Source organism: Apostichopus japonicus, chromosome 14, assembly GCF_037975245.1.
Source record: "Apostichopus japonicus isolate 1M-3 chromosome 14, ASM3797524v1, whole genome shotgun sequence".
Classification (NCBI taxonomy): domain Eukaryota; kingdom Metazoa; phylum Echinodermata; class Holothuroidea; order Aspidochirotida; family Stichopodidae; genus Apostichopus; species Apostichopus japonicus.
In genome coordinates this window covers 22,761,588-22,774,799 of record NC_092574.1, presented here as the reverse complement: position 1 = coordinate 22,774,799, position 13,212 = coordinate 22,761,588, and the positions used below count along the sequence as shown (strand labels likewise).

The 13,212-nt window shown below is 35.4% G+C and overlaps 1 protein-coding gene across 4 annotated transcripts in view; it reads left to right on the top strand.

Moving 5' to 3' along the window:
- The window catches only part of LOC139980308 (cilia- and flagella-associated protein 337-like), a 40,952-nt gene extending 28,476 nt beyond the window's left edge, over nt 1-12,476 (top strand). For 3 of the 4 annotated variants that reach the window (XM_071991874.1, XM_071991875.1, XM_071991877.1), the window contains 10 exons: nt 121-281; nt 1,357-1,519; nt 2,057-2,208; nt 2,957-3,035; nt 3,297-3,362; nt 3,857-3,896; nt 4,629-4,717; nt 5,235-5,467; nt 6,078-6,184; nt 7,660-12,476. In XM_071991874.1, the coding sequence (XP_071847975.1) occupies nt 121-281; nt 1,357-1,519; nt 2,057-2,208; nt 2,957-3,035; nt 3,297-3,362; nt 3,857-3,896; nt 4,629-4,717; nt 5,235-5,467; nt 6,078-6,184; nt 7,660-7,822 (1,253 nt within the window). In that variant the 3' untranslated portion in view covers nt 7,823-12,476. The remainder of the gene's footprint in view (nt 1-120; nt 282-1,356; nt 1,520-2,056; nt 2,209-2,956; nt 3,036-3,296; nt 3,363-3,856; nt 3,897-4,628; nt 4,718-5,234; nt 5,468-6,077; nt 6,185-7,659) is intronic. The other variant, XM_071991876.1, reaches the window with a different exon arrangement.
- The last annotated feature ends 736 nt before the right edge of the window (nt 12,477-13,212 follow it).

The following is a 13,212-nucleotide window of genomic DNA, read 5'->3' as shown; positions in this document are numbered from 1 at the left end:
ATTAACAAATTTTTAGGCATTCATAGTACTTAGTACAATAGACCAGAATACTTATTTTTGTCATATTTATAATCTAAGTTTATCATGTCTCATTTTTTCCTGCATATTTTTGGGTGACAGAAGAAGGGTGTGATGAGGTTACAGATGTCACTTACGTGGAAATGAACAAGAATCGTTACATTATTTCCGTTGGATGGGATCGCCACATTAACATTTTCTCTGACTCTGGGGAGAATATTCATCACGTCCAGCATCCAATGCCCAGGTGGCCAGATGATGTTGTAAGTTAAGAATCCAGCAACATCTGTCTTATAAGTCGCTGGAATGGAAAGTACTATTTCCGTTTTAGAAATGTCATTTGTCTAGATGGATGCTTTTCAAGTGTTTTCAAACTGTTTTAACACATCATGTCAACAGAAAGTGGAAAAAATTTCCTAAACTTCATATATTTAGAGATTATCACAAGAGGTCTTCAAAAATCACAAGACAGTCAGTCACATGTCACAAAGTCATGTGACAGTCTTTATATGACTGGTGTTTGTAATGTAAGGTCTCCTGCAGTATACAAAGACATATCACAGCATATTGTCACCACAGGTGTTCAGCACCTCGAGATGTCTGTTTCAGTTCATCACAAAATGATAAGGCTTTATTCATGTTCCGCCTTATATTTGATTTAAGATTAAGGTTTACAATTGAAGAGGATTCAATATGTGGGAGGGGGCAACATAGATTGAAGGGTGGTGGGAGATATGACTGTTTCAGCAAAAGGGCATTTTCTTATAACATATTCTCTCTTAAATTCTCTCTTAACATTTCAACAAAAGTACACTATTTAATAACAATTTTTTTTTTAACTTTGCAACAAGAGGACACTTTGAAAATAATAAATTGGCACTTTGTAGTTTAGTTTAGAAAATGGGAGAAGTACTTTTTCTTACCAAATGGGATCACATCTAATTCGTTAAGAAAGTGCCTTCTTGAGGTTAAAAACAATACTAGAAGTCACATGCCCTCACCCCCTCCCCATTCCCCAGCTCTGCCACCCCTGGTACAATATTAAGTTGGCATTGTCTTCAAATTAACTGGACAATTACTAGCTGACTGCACCATTGTGGGACAAGAAGATATCATTCATTTGTACAGACTAATGAATACTTGAGTGCAAACAAGTAGATACATGAGGTGAGAGATAACAGTTAATTAATAATTAATCGTATGAATCAAATTCAACCAACTGCTGTAAGAAGTGTCAGAAATTTACTGATCAGTTGTTTTCCAACAACGTCCCATCTTGACTAAAATTTTAAAAAAAGAAAAAAATTTCATTGAAGTTATTCTACTCTGCCTTTACAGAAAAAGGGACACAAAGAAGACATATTGTGTGTGACCTCTTGCCCTCCGACCCTGTTAGCGACCTCCAGTTATGATGGCGAGATCATTGTGTGGAACCTGGTATCCGGCCACAGTTACTGTCATATAAAGGCTCCAGAGTTTCAAGACGTGAGGGAGGATGAGGGTAAGTCCAAGACTTGTTGATTATTTATAATCGCTCAGTTTTGATTCGTAACCACATTTCAAATTTAAACTACAATACAGTTTTTCTCTTTCATCTGAGTACAAAAACTACCCATAGAAATAAATCAGAGAATGGTTTTCACCTAGCAATAAACTGGTGTTAGGGTCTTGTGTGTTGATGCTGTACTCGGGGCAAAAAACGATAAGAGACTGACAACTGTAGTCCATAACAAAGCCATTCCCTCCAAAACTGAAGATATGAGAAACAGATAAACAGTAAATTAGCTAAACATGACAGCATATGTATGAAAGTCATAAATATGTTATTTTTCCATGATCATGTTTTAATGTACGTGATTGAAATTGTTAAGTATTTTGCAATGTCATTACACTTGAATGCAACATCTACTGTTTTTGTCTCTTTTTGGGGGGGAGGGGGGAGGAGTGGAAAGGGTAGGGAGATAATGTTTTGAAGGGGAGGGGGAGAATAGGGGATAACTATCTTGATTTCATGTCATCTCTCTCTTTCATTTCACAGTGGATGAAGATAATAGCGTGGGTAAAATTCTCTTCATACCCTCCCGTCGGTTGATAAAGGATTCCGCCCAATTGATCGCCAGCGGACCGAAGGGTTGCATCCATTTCTGGAAAGTATTCGATGGTGGGGAGCTGTACGCAAGATTTAGCTGTGTGAGTTATTTATTCAGTTTGAAAAAGGTTTCATTTCACCTCAAAATGATACCAATAAGCAAAATATCAAGGAAGCTTGTATTGTCTGCATCTAAGGCAGTTGTCTTATTGATGTATCTGATTTATTGATGTATTGATTTATCTGATTTTTTTAATTTATTTATTTTTGATTTATCTGATGTATTGATTTATCTGATGTGTTGATGTATCTTATTGATGTATCTGGTTTTGTAGCAGTTTCAATTAAGTAATGCAATGTTTTATACATGACTTCTTGTGGAGTTACATATTCTCCAAAAGGGTGTTAACAGTCAAGATAAATGACAATTCTGGTTCTGATTCTAGTATGTAAGGTAGGCATAGCTAGGTATAACTACTGAAAACTTGATGTTGTAGGTCTGCATTATGTTGTTTAGGTTTGGTTGTGGTTACATTATTTAGATTTATTAAGTTTTTCAACATTTCTAAAGACATTAATGGAAAGAAAATGGATACTCTAGTGTCTGTTCGTTTAATGGAGACAGAAGTCATAATGAGAACGTAAATGGCTGATTAAGATTGACAAAACAAATTTTCAAGTGACAATGGTTAATCCTTCTATGTAAAAATTCCAGGGACTGACAAAGATCCAAAGAAATTGAAAAAGAGTGTGACAATAAAACATGGGCTATTCTAGGATTTTGCAGTTTGGTTTTCTTTGAGTTTGAAAATAATCATCATTTGCTTTTTTATTTTTTTATTTATTTAGTCTCATCACTTTAGGACGTTCATCAGTTCTCTTGCGATCTCATCTGACGACACTACTCTGTTTGTTGGAGATGCTCTTGGTAAGTCCATCCTGGTCTTTTACCCATGAGGGGCCATGCCAAACTCCCTCCCCCACCCCCCACCCAACCGCTACATCTCCAACCCACATCTTGTAATGCTTACAGTTGCATACACATGAAACACTATCCACTTCCCATTCAAACAAAAACAATCACCCCCTCTCCACCTTTTTTTGTCAACATGTTTAATGGCGATAATCTGATTTGATCCTATTTTTACCCTTTTTACCCTTCCTTTCCTTAATGCATCCCTGCCTGCAGGTTTTGTGTCTGTTTGGGATATAGAGTCTTATTGTTTAGAAGAACCAGCAGAGGAACCACCCACATGTAAGTTAACGTATAAGAAATCAACTATTTTCTGCTTTATTTAAAACAACATCTGGACAAAATACATATATTTTTCCCTAGCTCCAGCCTCCACCCTGTCTTTTCCACAAATTGTTGTAATACCTACTTTTACCTGAACCAGTACTCATCACACTACAAGAAAGAATTTGTGATGTGCCATATGATAGCTACATTTGTCATAGCATGATCATATCTTGCCTACAGCTGTTAAGTATGATTTCCTATACATCACTTACAATTATAACTGTAACCCTGATCACTGAAAGACAAAAAGAAAAATGTAATAAGTATATTGTTATTTCTAGTGCTTTTGAAACTAACAAGATGTCTGAATACAAATAATATATACATCGAAAAACACATTAAGATATGTAGTGCACAGTCTATTATAGTGTAAAGAATATTGATCAATATGCGCACCATTCTATCATTTTGTATTTGCTTTCTCAACCTCAATTGTTCTTCTCCCTTAGTGATTGGATCTTGGCGAGCGCATGTGAAAACAGTAACAAGGTATTCAGATTGTGATTAACATATTCTCAAAGGTTGTTTTTCCAAATCCATGTTTGTTAACCTGTTTCAGACAAATATAGGATTAAAGAAATGAAATCCCAAATCTCCAATTGTGTAATAACTCAGCTGGGGGAGGGGGGGGGTGATGGGGGGGATTACTGCATTGTAATTGTTCATTCCCTTACTGTCATGTGAGTTGTAGCTCACTGTAATCATACCGAGAATGAATGTCAATTTTACCTTGAAGATTTTACCAAATTATTGGAATACACAGACCATGTCATCATTTTTACTTTGCATTTCAGTTGAGCTGTGTTGTTCATATAAATTTAGACATCGTTTCGTTCGGTGGTATCTTACCTGCAGTAATTTTAAATTACACATCAACTATGCAGTACATCTGTGCAGTTGTTCATTTTATTTGCTTCTCCAAACGGTTACTCTTTCTCCAAATTCATCATTGTGAAGCAGAACTGCCTCGGTCTGTATCTGTTAGAAAGATACGTCCCTCTCTGAAAATGTTGGTGCTTCATTATGGCTTTCTTCAGCATCTTGTATTTTAATACCTGAAGATTCCTTATTTCATAATATTTGTCAATGATATGGAGCTATATAACCACCAATTGTGTAATTCTGATTGTGAAACCTTCCAATCCTCTCAGTATGTTGTAATTAGGGAACGGTACCGATAGATAAACATTAATAAAGAAATTGTTTCTGTTCTTTGTGTAGTATGAACCTAGTGGAGGAACAAAGTGTAATGATTACATCATCTGATGACTGCACTGTCAGGCTGTGGACTACCGAAGGTCATTATATCGGTAAGTTCCTAGATTATTAATTAGAAATATATTAGAAATATCATATTCATGTACCTTTAGTTTGCAGTCACACATAACCAAGAGTAAGAACGAAGAGAAAGAAGAGGTATCTTTGGCTACAGTCAAAATTTCAATTTCAATTTTCCATAATGCATATTTTGTTCTCTTATTTCAGGTTGTTCGTTAACAAAAATTTGCAACTAAAGGCATTTTAAATCAATATGAATACAAGTTACACCACTGTTAATTAAATGTCATAAATGTCATTAAATGTCAAATGTGCATATTTGAAGCTCATCATGTTAACAAGAAATAATAATAAAAATAAGACAGTGGATTTATATAACGCCACATCAGAAACAAGAAGTAGCTGCTCTATAGGCGCTTAACAAAACATGTCAACCGCAATCAAAACAACAGATATAGAGATTAAATCTGAAAGTGCCGAATAGTAGAACAATTCACTACATAGTTGCTGCAATTGGATCTAATTTATTGTTGTCATTGGTTTCAAAAGGCACCCTTGGCCAGCAAACTCCCTGGGATATATACAACTCAGCTACGTTCTTACACCCCATGGTCCCCTACGATGTCCTGATAGACCCCCTCAGCTTACCCAATCATCCAGTTCTGGATGGGAGGATATCCGTACATGATGTCATTCACGCAGAATCCCTCCAGGATGGAGTTGGACGAGAAGAGGAGGAAGAAGATGCAAGGGAAGATGAAGATGTAAACGGGAATAAAAAGGTATTTGTACATCTCGAGTGTAGGTGTATCCCTCTCTGCTGGTTGACTTTATTAATAATTCTACTTCTCATATTAGTATGTGTAAAAGTAAGTTGGCCTGACGTTTCGATCCTAGCAGGATCTTCTTCAGAGTCTAAATGACAAGTGACAGTAACAGAAGGGACATTTAGCCTCTGAAGAAGATCCTGCTAGGATCGAAACGTCAGACCAACTTACTTTTACACATTCTCTGACACAGGCTCTCTAGTGGATAAGCAGTTTGCTAACAGTTTTATTTTATTTTGACATTAGTGACAATATACTCATTACAAGGGTGTAAGATAGCCACATCCACACTCCCAAAAATTCCTGTAACTCCATATTTTCGTAAGTGATCATTTATTAATTTTCTTCTGAAGATGGAAAATATCCCGAGCTTTTATAATGCCCTGATGCAGAGCTTCAAATGGTTTGTGCTACTTGTCTTTGTCTAGGCTGTTGCTATATGTTGATGATCGAGAAGTGATTGTTTGGTTCATGGTTGATTGAATTGTTCTTTCATTGATTCTTTCTTTTATCCATTGATTCATCTATTGATTGATTGATTGATTGACTCTATTGATTATCACAGAATGATGCTCCCAGCCAAAATGGTCCCAGCAGTGGCTTTGTTTACAATGATGAAATGATTGCACAAGAAATAAAGAAGAAGCCATATAGGGAGGGAACAGGAAAAAGGTGACTTATTAACATTTATTTCAAATTTTTTCTCTTAGTTTTTCTGCCTGATCAAGGCCTGTTTGTTGCTGGAGTTTGATAAGGTTAAGCACTAGAAAATGGAAGACAGACTATTTCTGGTGGTTACTATAGAGTATCATTGATAAGAGAGTACATTCAATTAACCAAACAGAAATAAAGAAGAGCAACTAGACGCAACCTAAACAAAACGTGAATGATAAATGGAAACAGTGAGCACAGAATGAAAAGCCTCTGACCTCTGACATTACCATAGAGTATCACAAAGACAACAGTGGGTTCAAAGGGACAAAATGTTGACTCCAAAGTTGCTAGAGATGGTTAAAATGGCCACAACACTTTCAAATTTTCAACAACCTTTAGCGCATATCTTTTACACTCTGAGACGGTCTTTTATGCTAATGAGTGCTTTTAGAGAAATTTGTGTTGCTAATAGCAACACGAGATGAAGAATGCCATGTCTTGATGTGAATTTCATCACCACGATGAAACCGAAATCTTTGCTTCATTTCTCATTCCCATTAGGGCCAAGTCTGTTACAAGCTTTGCAAGCAAGATTTCATTTAATTATAGTATTTTACAAAGGTTATGCTTTAACTGTATAAGTGCACTGCCAAATAATGAATTTTGTTGTTGCATGCAGCTTACCATTAACTTAATGCAGTTAACTATTACAGGAAGGTTCTGCAAGGAACAGTCATGTGAATTATGCAAATGTGACTTTGTTGATACATTCATGTAAATTATGCACATGTTGAATAATGCAGTAAACTCATACAGGAAGGTTCTGCAAGGTACATTCTTGTAAATTATGCAAATGTGAATTTGTTGATACATTCATATGAATTATGCACATGTAGTAAACTCATACAGGAAGGTTCCCCAAGGAACATTCAAGTAAATTATGCAAATGTGACTTTGTTGATACATTCATGTAAATTATGCACATGTTGAATAATGCAGTAAACTCATACAGGAAGGTTCTGCAAGGTACATTCTTGTAAATTATGCAAATGTGAATTTGTTGATACATTCATATGAATTATGCACATGTAGTAAACTCATACAGGAAGGTTCCCCAAGGAACATTCAAGTAAATTATGCAAATGTGATTTTGTTGATACATTCATGTAAATTATGCACATGTCACTTTGTTAAAGTTGTGTTGTTGTGTTCTTCTTATTTTGTTTATTTTCATCAAGCTGAACGTGTAGCCGTTTTGTCTGTCTATTTTGATGTCGAATTTCAGATTTCCGTTGTTCCAGTTAACTCTTGATGCAATCTTGTAAGCTGTAAACCCCACAATAGCTCTTCAAAGTAATCTTTACATAAACTTTACATGAACTTCACATAAATTTACATAAATTTAAATATTCAGTTTTTGTATAAATTTGTCATAACTGCTTTTGCTTTAGACAATGACTAATTATCATCTGTATTTTTATGTTCTCTTACAGACTGAGACATGAGAAACTAAAGAAGCCTCCCAAAGACAGAGGAGGACCAAATACGTACCAAGGATTAAAATGTTTTGACCTGGACGACGAACCCGCCCCCATGACCCCTCCAACCAAGCATAAGGATAAAGTTTTGGATGATCCGTTTGGTATTCAGTTTTAGGCTTTATTGTATCCAAAGAAAAAGTGAGCCAGATGCCTGCACTTATATCCCACCGCTGTAACCATTGTGTATTCTATTTATTAACACCAGACAACATTGCTGGACCTCTGGGACATACCAGTGTGTGGTAATCACCATTCAAGACATTGCCATTGTAAAAATCAAATAAGTTTTCACACTTTCCAAAAGGTAATGTCCCTTTCTGGCCATGAGCAGATAGGTATATTTGTTTTGAAATGTTATCACTTGTAGTTTATCATAGATGCATCGTCATATCCAAAAGATAAGCTGGTACCTTAGCATACCGTATAGTTATAGATGAAATCCATCAAAATTATCACACAGGATCAGAATGAATTGATATGGAACTGCTCTCTATCGACACATCTGAAAACGTGTCACTAAGACTTTTACTTTGGTGTCGCTCATGACAATTTATTACACCAGATGAGTCTGCTGTCCCGAAGCAATCCAAAATGGTGTCATGCATGTAATTAGTTCATTATTATGCATACTTAATTAACTTGATATTGGTCTTCTCTCATGATTAATAGCATCCAGAACAAAATTATAACTTATTCAAAAAAAATGTTCATTCTCACTGCTGCTACTGCATATTGCTCTCATAGCACAGTATACTGGAATTGAATTCTCTTACATTCCTTACTCACATTAACTTCTTCATGTTACCTTAAACATCACCTTCTTCATGTTACCTTAAACATTACTTTCTTCATGTTACCTTATATCCTCTAACCTTATTTATGTTTACAGTCCATGTTCATGTACCTGTCTTTGCTGTTGTTTCCTAATAGTTTGTACATCCCTGTGCAATGTAACCTAGTAGTCTTGTTACTATTCACAGAATCAAAATAAAAGTTGATTGATTAACAGGTTTCTTCAAGTAGAGAAAAGAAAAAAAGAGAGAGAAGAAACTAAATCAAATATTTTGAACAGGAGTTGCTAATACACTGTTGTTTGTGCCTACCAATTCGAAGCCTTTCTTAAATGAAACAATCGACATTACGATTTGAACGTTTCTCACCAATTATGTCAATCATTTCTTCTTCAACCTGTCTTTGTCTTTAATCAAACAGTTCGTCCTTTTTCTTTCTATGTTCCCTTTTCTTTATTATTTTTCTCTTCTGTCTATTCTGAAATAATTGTTTTCTGTTCTTTCTTGTATGTCTATTTGTCTGTTCTGAAATTCACCTTAAAATTTTTTTGTGCAATTTTCGTTCTTTGTCCTCAAAGCTTTACTTGTTATATTTTCATAACTATTTTACTAACATTCCTTTTCTCTTCTTCTTACGATATTGTCATTGAAATATTAGGTATGTTCAATTTGTGGATTTTCCTTTGCTATACAGTTGCAAAAAAAAAAAAATTAAAATTGCATCGAGGAATAATAATGAGAAAGTGCATCGAATAACATTCTAGAATTTCTTCCGCCGGGTTATATATGACAGTATTTATCTTCCAAAAGCAATTGTAGACATTTAATCAAACAGGGTAAATTTTATGAAATCCAGTTACTCCGAAATTCAAATTTTGACTTTTTTCTTATGCTGTGCATTTTAGTCTCTATTTCCAGCACCTGAAATTATCTTTCAGATCTAACATTCCAAAAGAAAAACAGAAATATCTTATTATTTGCAGACTAAATACCTTGACGGCATTTGTAATATTCACAGACTACCAGCAAGGAGTTTGTCAGTGCTTGGTTGCACTTTAAAACAGTAACTTTCAGAGCTACTTTGGTTGTGTCTTAAGCAGACATTTTTTAATTCCAATGTAGATAGAATGACATTTTCTTTTGTGAGTAAAAAACGCATCAGCTGTCCTTACACTTTGTAAACCTCAAAATTTAGCTCATCTGACCTATGCTAAAATGTAACCTTACAAAGCCTGGAAATTATTTTCCGTCCAGAATTTAGACAAATTCAAGGTATCAAATTCTCCAGACATTACATCAATTTAAATGATAGCCATAGGTTTGAGATATTTTATCTCTGCTAATTTTCTTTGCATTTTCCCCAGAGCTTCCAAACAAGTCTGGTATGTCAAATATTTGCAAATATAAAAAAAAAATTAAATATAAATTTTACTTAATAGTTAAAATTGTGTGCTTTCAAAAATTGTTTACAGATCATGGAATGAATTCTTAATAATCACTATATAAGGCAATTCCTATAATGTAACAAATGGTTTTCATTGTACTTTACATACACCAACTTTGGCATAATTATATATTTGTATATGACTTTTAATGTTTGCATGTGTGTGGCATCCTTTTACAACTGAAAGCTTTAAAATCTGTAATATTTGGCAATAGATATTGTAAATGCCCCATATATATTTATTACTGTCTTTTCTTACGGCATAAATTATTACATTGTTCCCTCGCAAGCTCCAATATTCCCAATATAAAGCTTTCTGCATGACGCATTTGCAGCATAAATACAAGTTACTCTAATATATCAAGTGGTAACAGATATCAACTTAGAACCCAAGAATGTGATTGTAGAACAAAATGTTGCTTGTTGAAATATTACTGAACTGTATGTGCAATGTAAAGCTGTTTCTCCTTTTACTGAGAAGAAATAGATTGGTCAGGATGTTGCTATTGGGCAGGAGATTGGTCAGGATGTTGCTAAAATCAGGTTTGTGACATTTTCCTGAAGTCACCAAGACAACAAAGTGAGAAAGTTCTAAATCTTGCTATTGAAAGAGTTATAGGGGCATAGGAAGGGGAAGGTGCATGGAGAGAAAGACTATGAAGAGATCACATTTCAGCCCCTCCCTCACCCCTAAAATGTTACATGGTCTCACTTTTAAGTTTTGAAGGTCACGGCGGGAATATGGGCATGTAATATTACTATTAAAATTCCCCACTAGTCATAGCTGGCTCAAAGTAGCTAATCTCTCTGTTTACTCTTATGATTCATGCACCCCTCCATACCCCTCAAGGTGAAAGAAACGGAGCCTAGCCTTTTGACACAATATTGGTACAGCAAGTGACATTTCAAGTCAATACCACAAAAACGTTGTATTATTGAATTAGTTATATAATTAGTTATATTTCTTGATAATTTACCTGTCTGATTTAGTTTAAGGCATGCAGGTGAGGTCTCTGTACCAAATTCAAGTCGGGCTTTGCAGATCATTCAACCTACATAAGCGATTTTTCATGGTTTCTTTCAAGAAATATCGATATTTGAAATGAAGCAAATCTTTTTCATCACTTGTATAATTCAGTCAAGTCATTAACATCCACAAAACAATATAACAAAGAGAATGTCACGGTCATTAAAAAAAATAGATTCTAGCGACCACAAGCATAGCAAAGAGGTTATAGAGTAGAGGGCGCTGTTTACTGATTCCCTACAGAGCCGCATATATACTGCTCTGTTTCCCCCAAGCGAGCACACACCATGGTAAGTAATTTGTAATTTATGTGTAACGAGGTTGGTGCCTACATCTTTGTTCAACTATAAAAACGTGTCAAGCTATTAACTTTCTTCAGGCCGTAAGTGAGCGATAAGTTGAACATTTGCCAAAAGAGTTGCTCAGTTTCTTGAATAATTCGTCGTTCCTTTGAACAATAATTTTGGTTTTACTATATCAGTTTTAACACCTTGACAATTTCTGCTTCACATATATGTATTTCCCTTTTATTCCCTATTATCTGCCCTGTATGATCACAATACGTACAATAACTAGAAAGCTCTGCAGCGCTCCTACTGAACCATGCTTAACCCTTCTCCTTCAAGAAAGCAAATAATAAACAACCGCATCCCTCCACCCCCCCCCCTCCACTGTATTACCATCTTCCTTTATTTACTAATCAAGCAGGCTACTATTCCAACGTTTCCTTGTACACAGTATAAGCTTTGATTGGATACCAAAGGATTAGCCATAAACTTGTATGGGTCCAACATTCTCACACGTTAATATATATATATATTTTGTTATAGTCCAAGAAATTGGAACATTTGAATGCTGTGGCAATATTTCTATAGTTATTCCTTCTCTTCTATTTTCAAGATATTCAGCTTTAAGATATATTAAATTTCTGGAATGCACCTTTAAAGCTTAGTTGTTGATGACGTTGGCTCCTCGGTGTATTTCAATCTACTTCATCTGTGGTAGATTAAGTATTCCATCCAAATTAATTGATGATCTTCATATATTTAATAGGCCATTTCCCACAACTTAAAAGGGTTTGTAGAAATACAAGCTGGACTGTTAGCAGTGTTTGAAAAGTTCAACAACACATCAAAATTCTCTTTTTACCTTAATTCTTCCTTTAATAATTGGAGCGAAAACAGAAAATACACAAAGCCATGATTTCAGGGCCCGAAGGAGGACTGTTGGGTGGGGAGGGGGGGGGGATGGTGAAGACGGGCAGTTGAATGATCTGTCAATGGTAATTTCATAACAATAAATATCGTGAGGGAATGTTGCCTACATATCATTCATTAAAGTAGAGGCCGGAATTTAACATTCTTTAACTCCAACGATCATGGTATGGAAATTTTGCAAGTGCTTTTGAAAGTCCAAGCCACTAGCTTTGGTGGGCTGAGCATATCTCAATCTATCTATGCTGTATGAGACTTGGAAACTGACGAATCTAGTATGAAAGTATTGATTATATTCCTTTGTATATGTCCATATTTAGGCATAGCGCCACTAACTTATTTGAGTCGACCTATTGTTGATTGAGCATATAAGAGAATCAGACAGAAAATGCATTATTACTCCATTTCTGTGTCGGATCGCCTTTCACTTCAGAATTCACTGGACTCTGGAGAAAATAAAATTGGCACTTATGTGGCATAAAGTTGTTTCTGCAAGTTATTTCGGAATTAAATAGGGTATATAGGGTATTCCAAAAATATGTATGGGAGGCAGGAGTGGGTGGGTGGGGGGGGGGGGGTATCAATGACGAGTATTCTGTCAAGTCAGCCAAAAAGAAGGAGATGAAAAAGGACGTTGTAAAAAAAATTAAATTGTGAAATTCTTAGTGTATAGTCAAGATGAAAGTATAGGCTATATTTTGGAATTCTTGAAGATGCTTTTCATGGTTAGGTATATATAAAACCGGCATATCTTGTAATTTTATCCACTGCTTTCCACCATTGGAAAAGAAACCCGGGAGAGAGTAGGACGAACTTTGCAAAAAGGGATATAAAACACTCTTAAGAGTGGTTATAGGGAGTTTGGATGGCGCATTGACAGTGGCAAACCAAGTTAGAAGAGGTTGATATGAACCCATCATCACGATCCACGATAAAGCCGATCTCTGTGGGTATGACAATATAGGCTAATGGTTTAATATGGCAGCCTACAATGTGTCGGATAGTGATTCCGTGATATCCCCTTCTCGT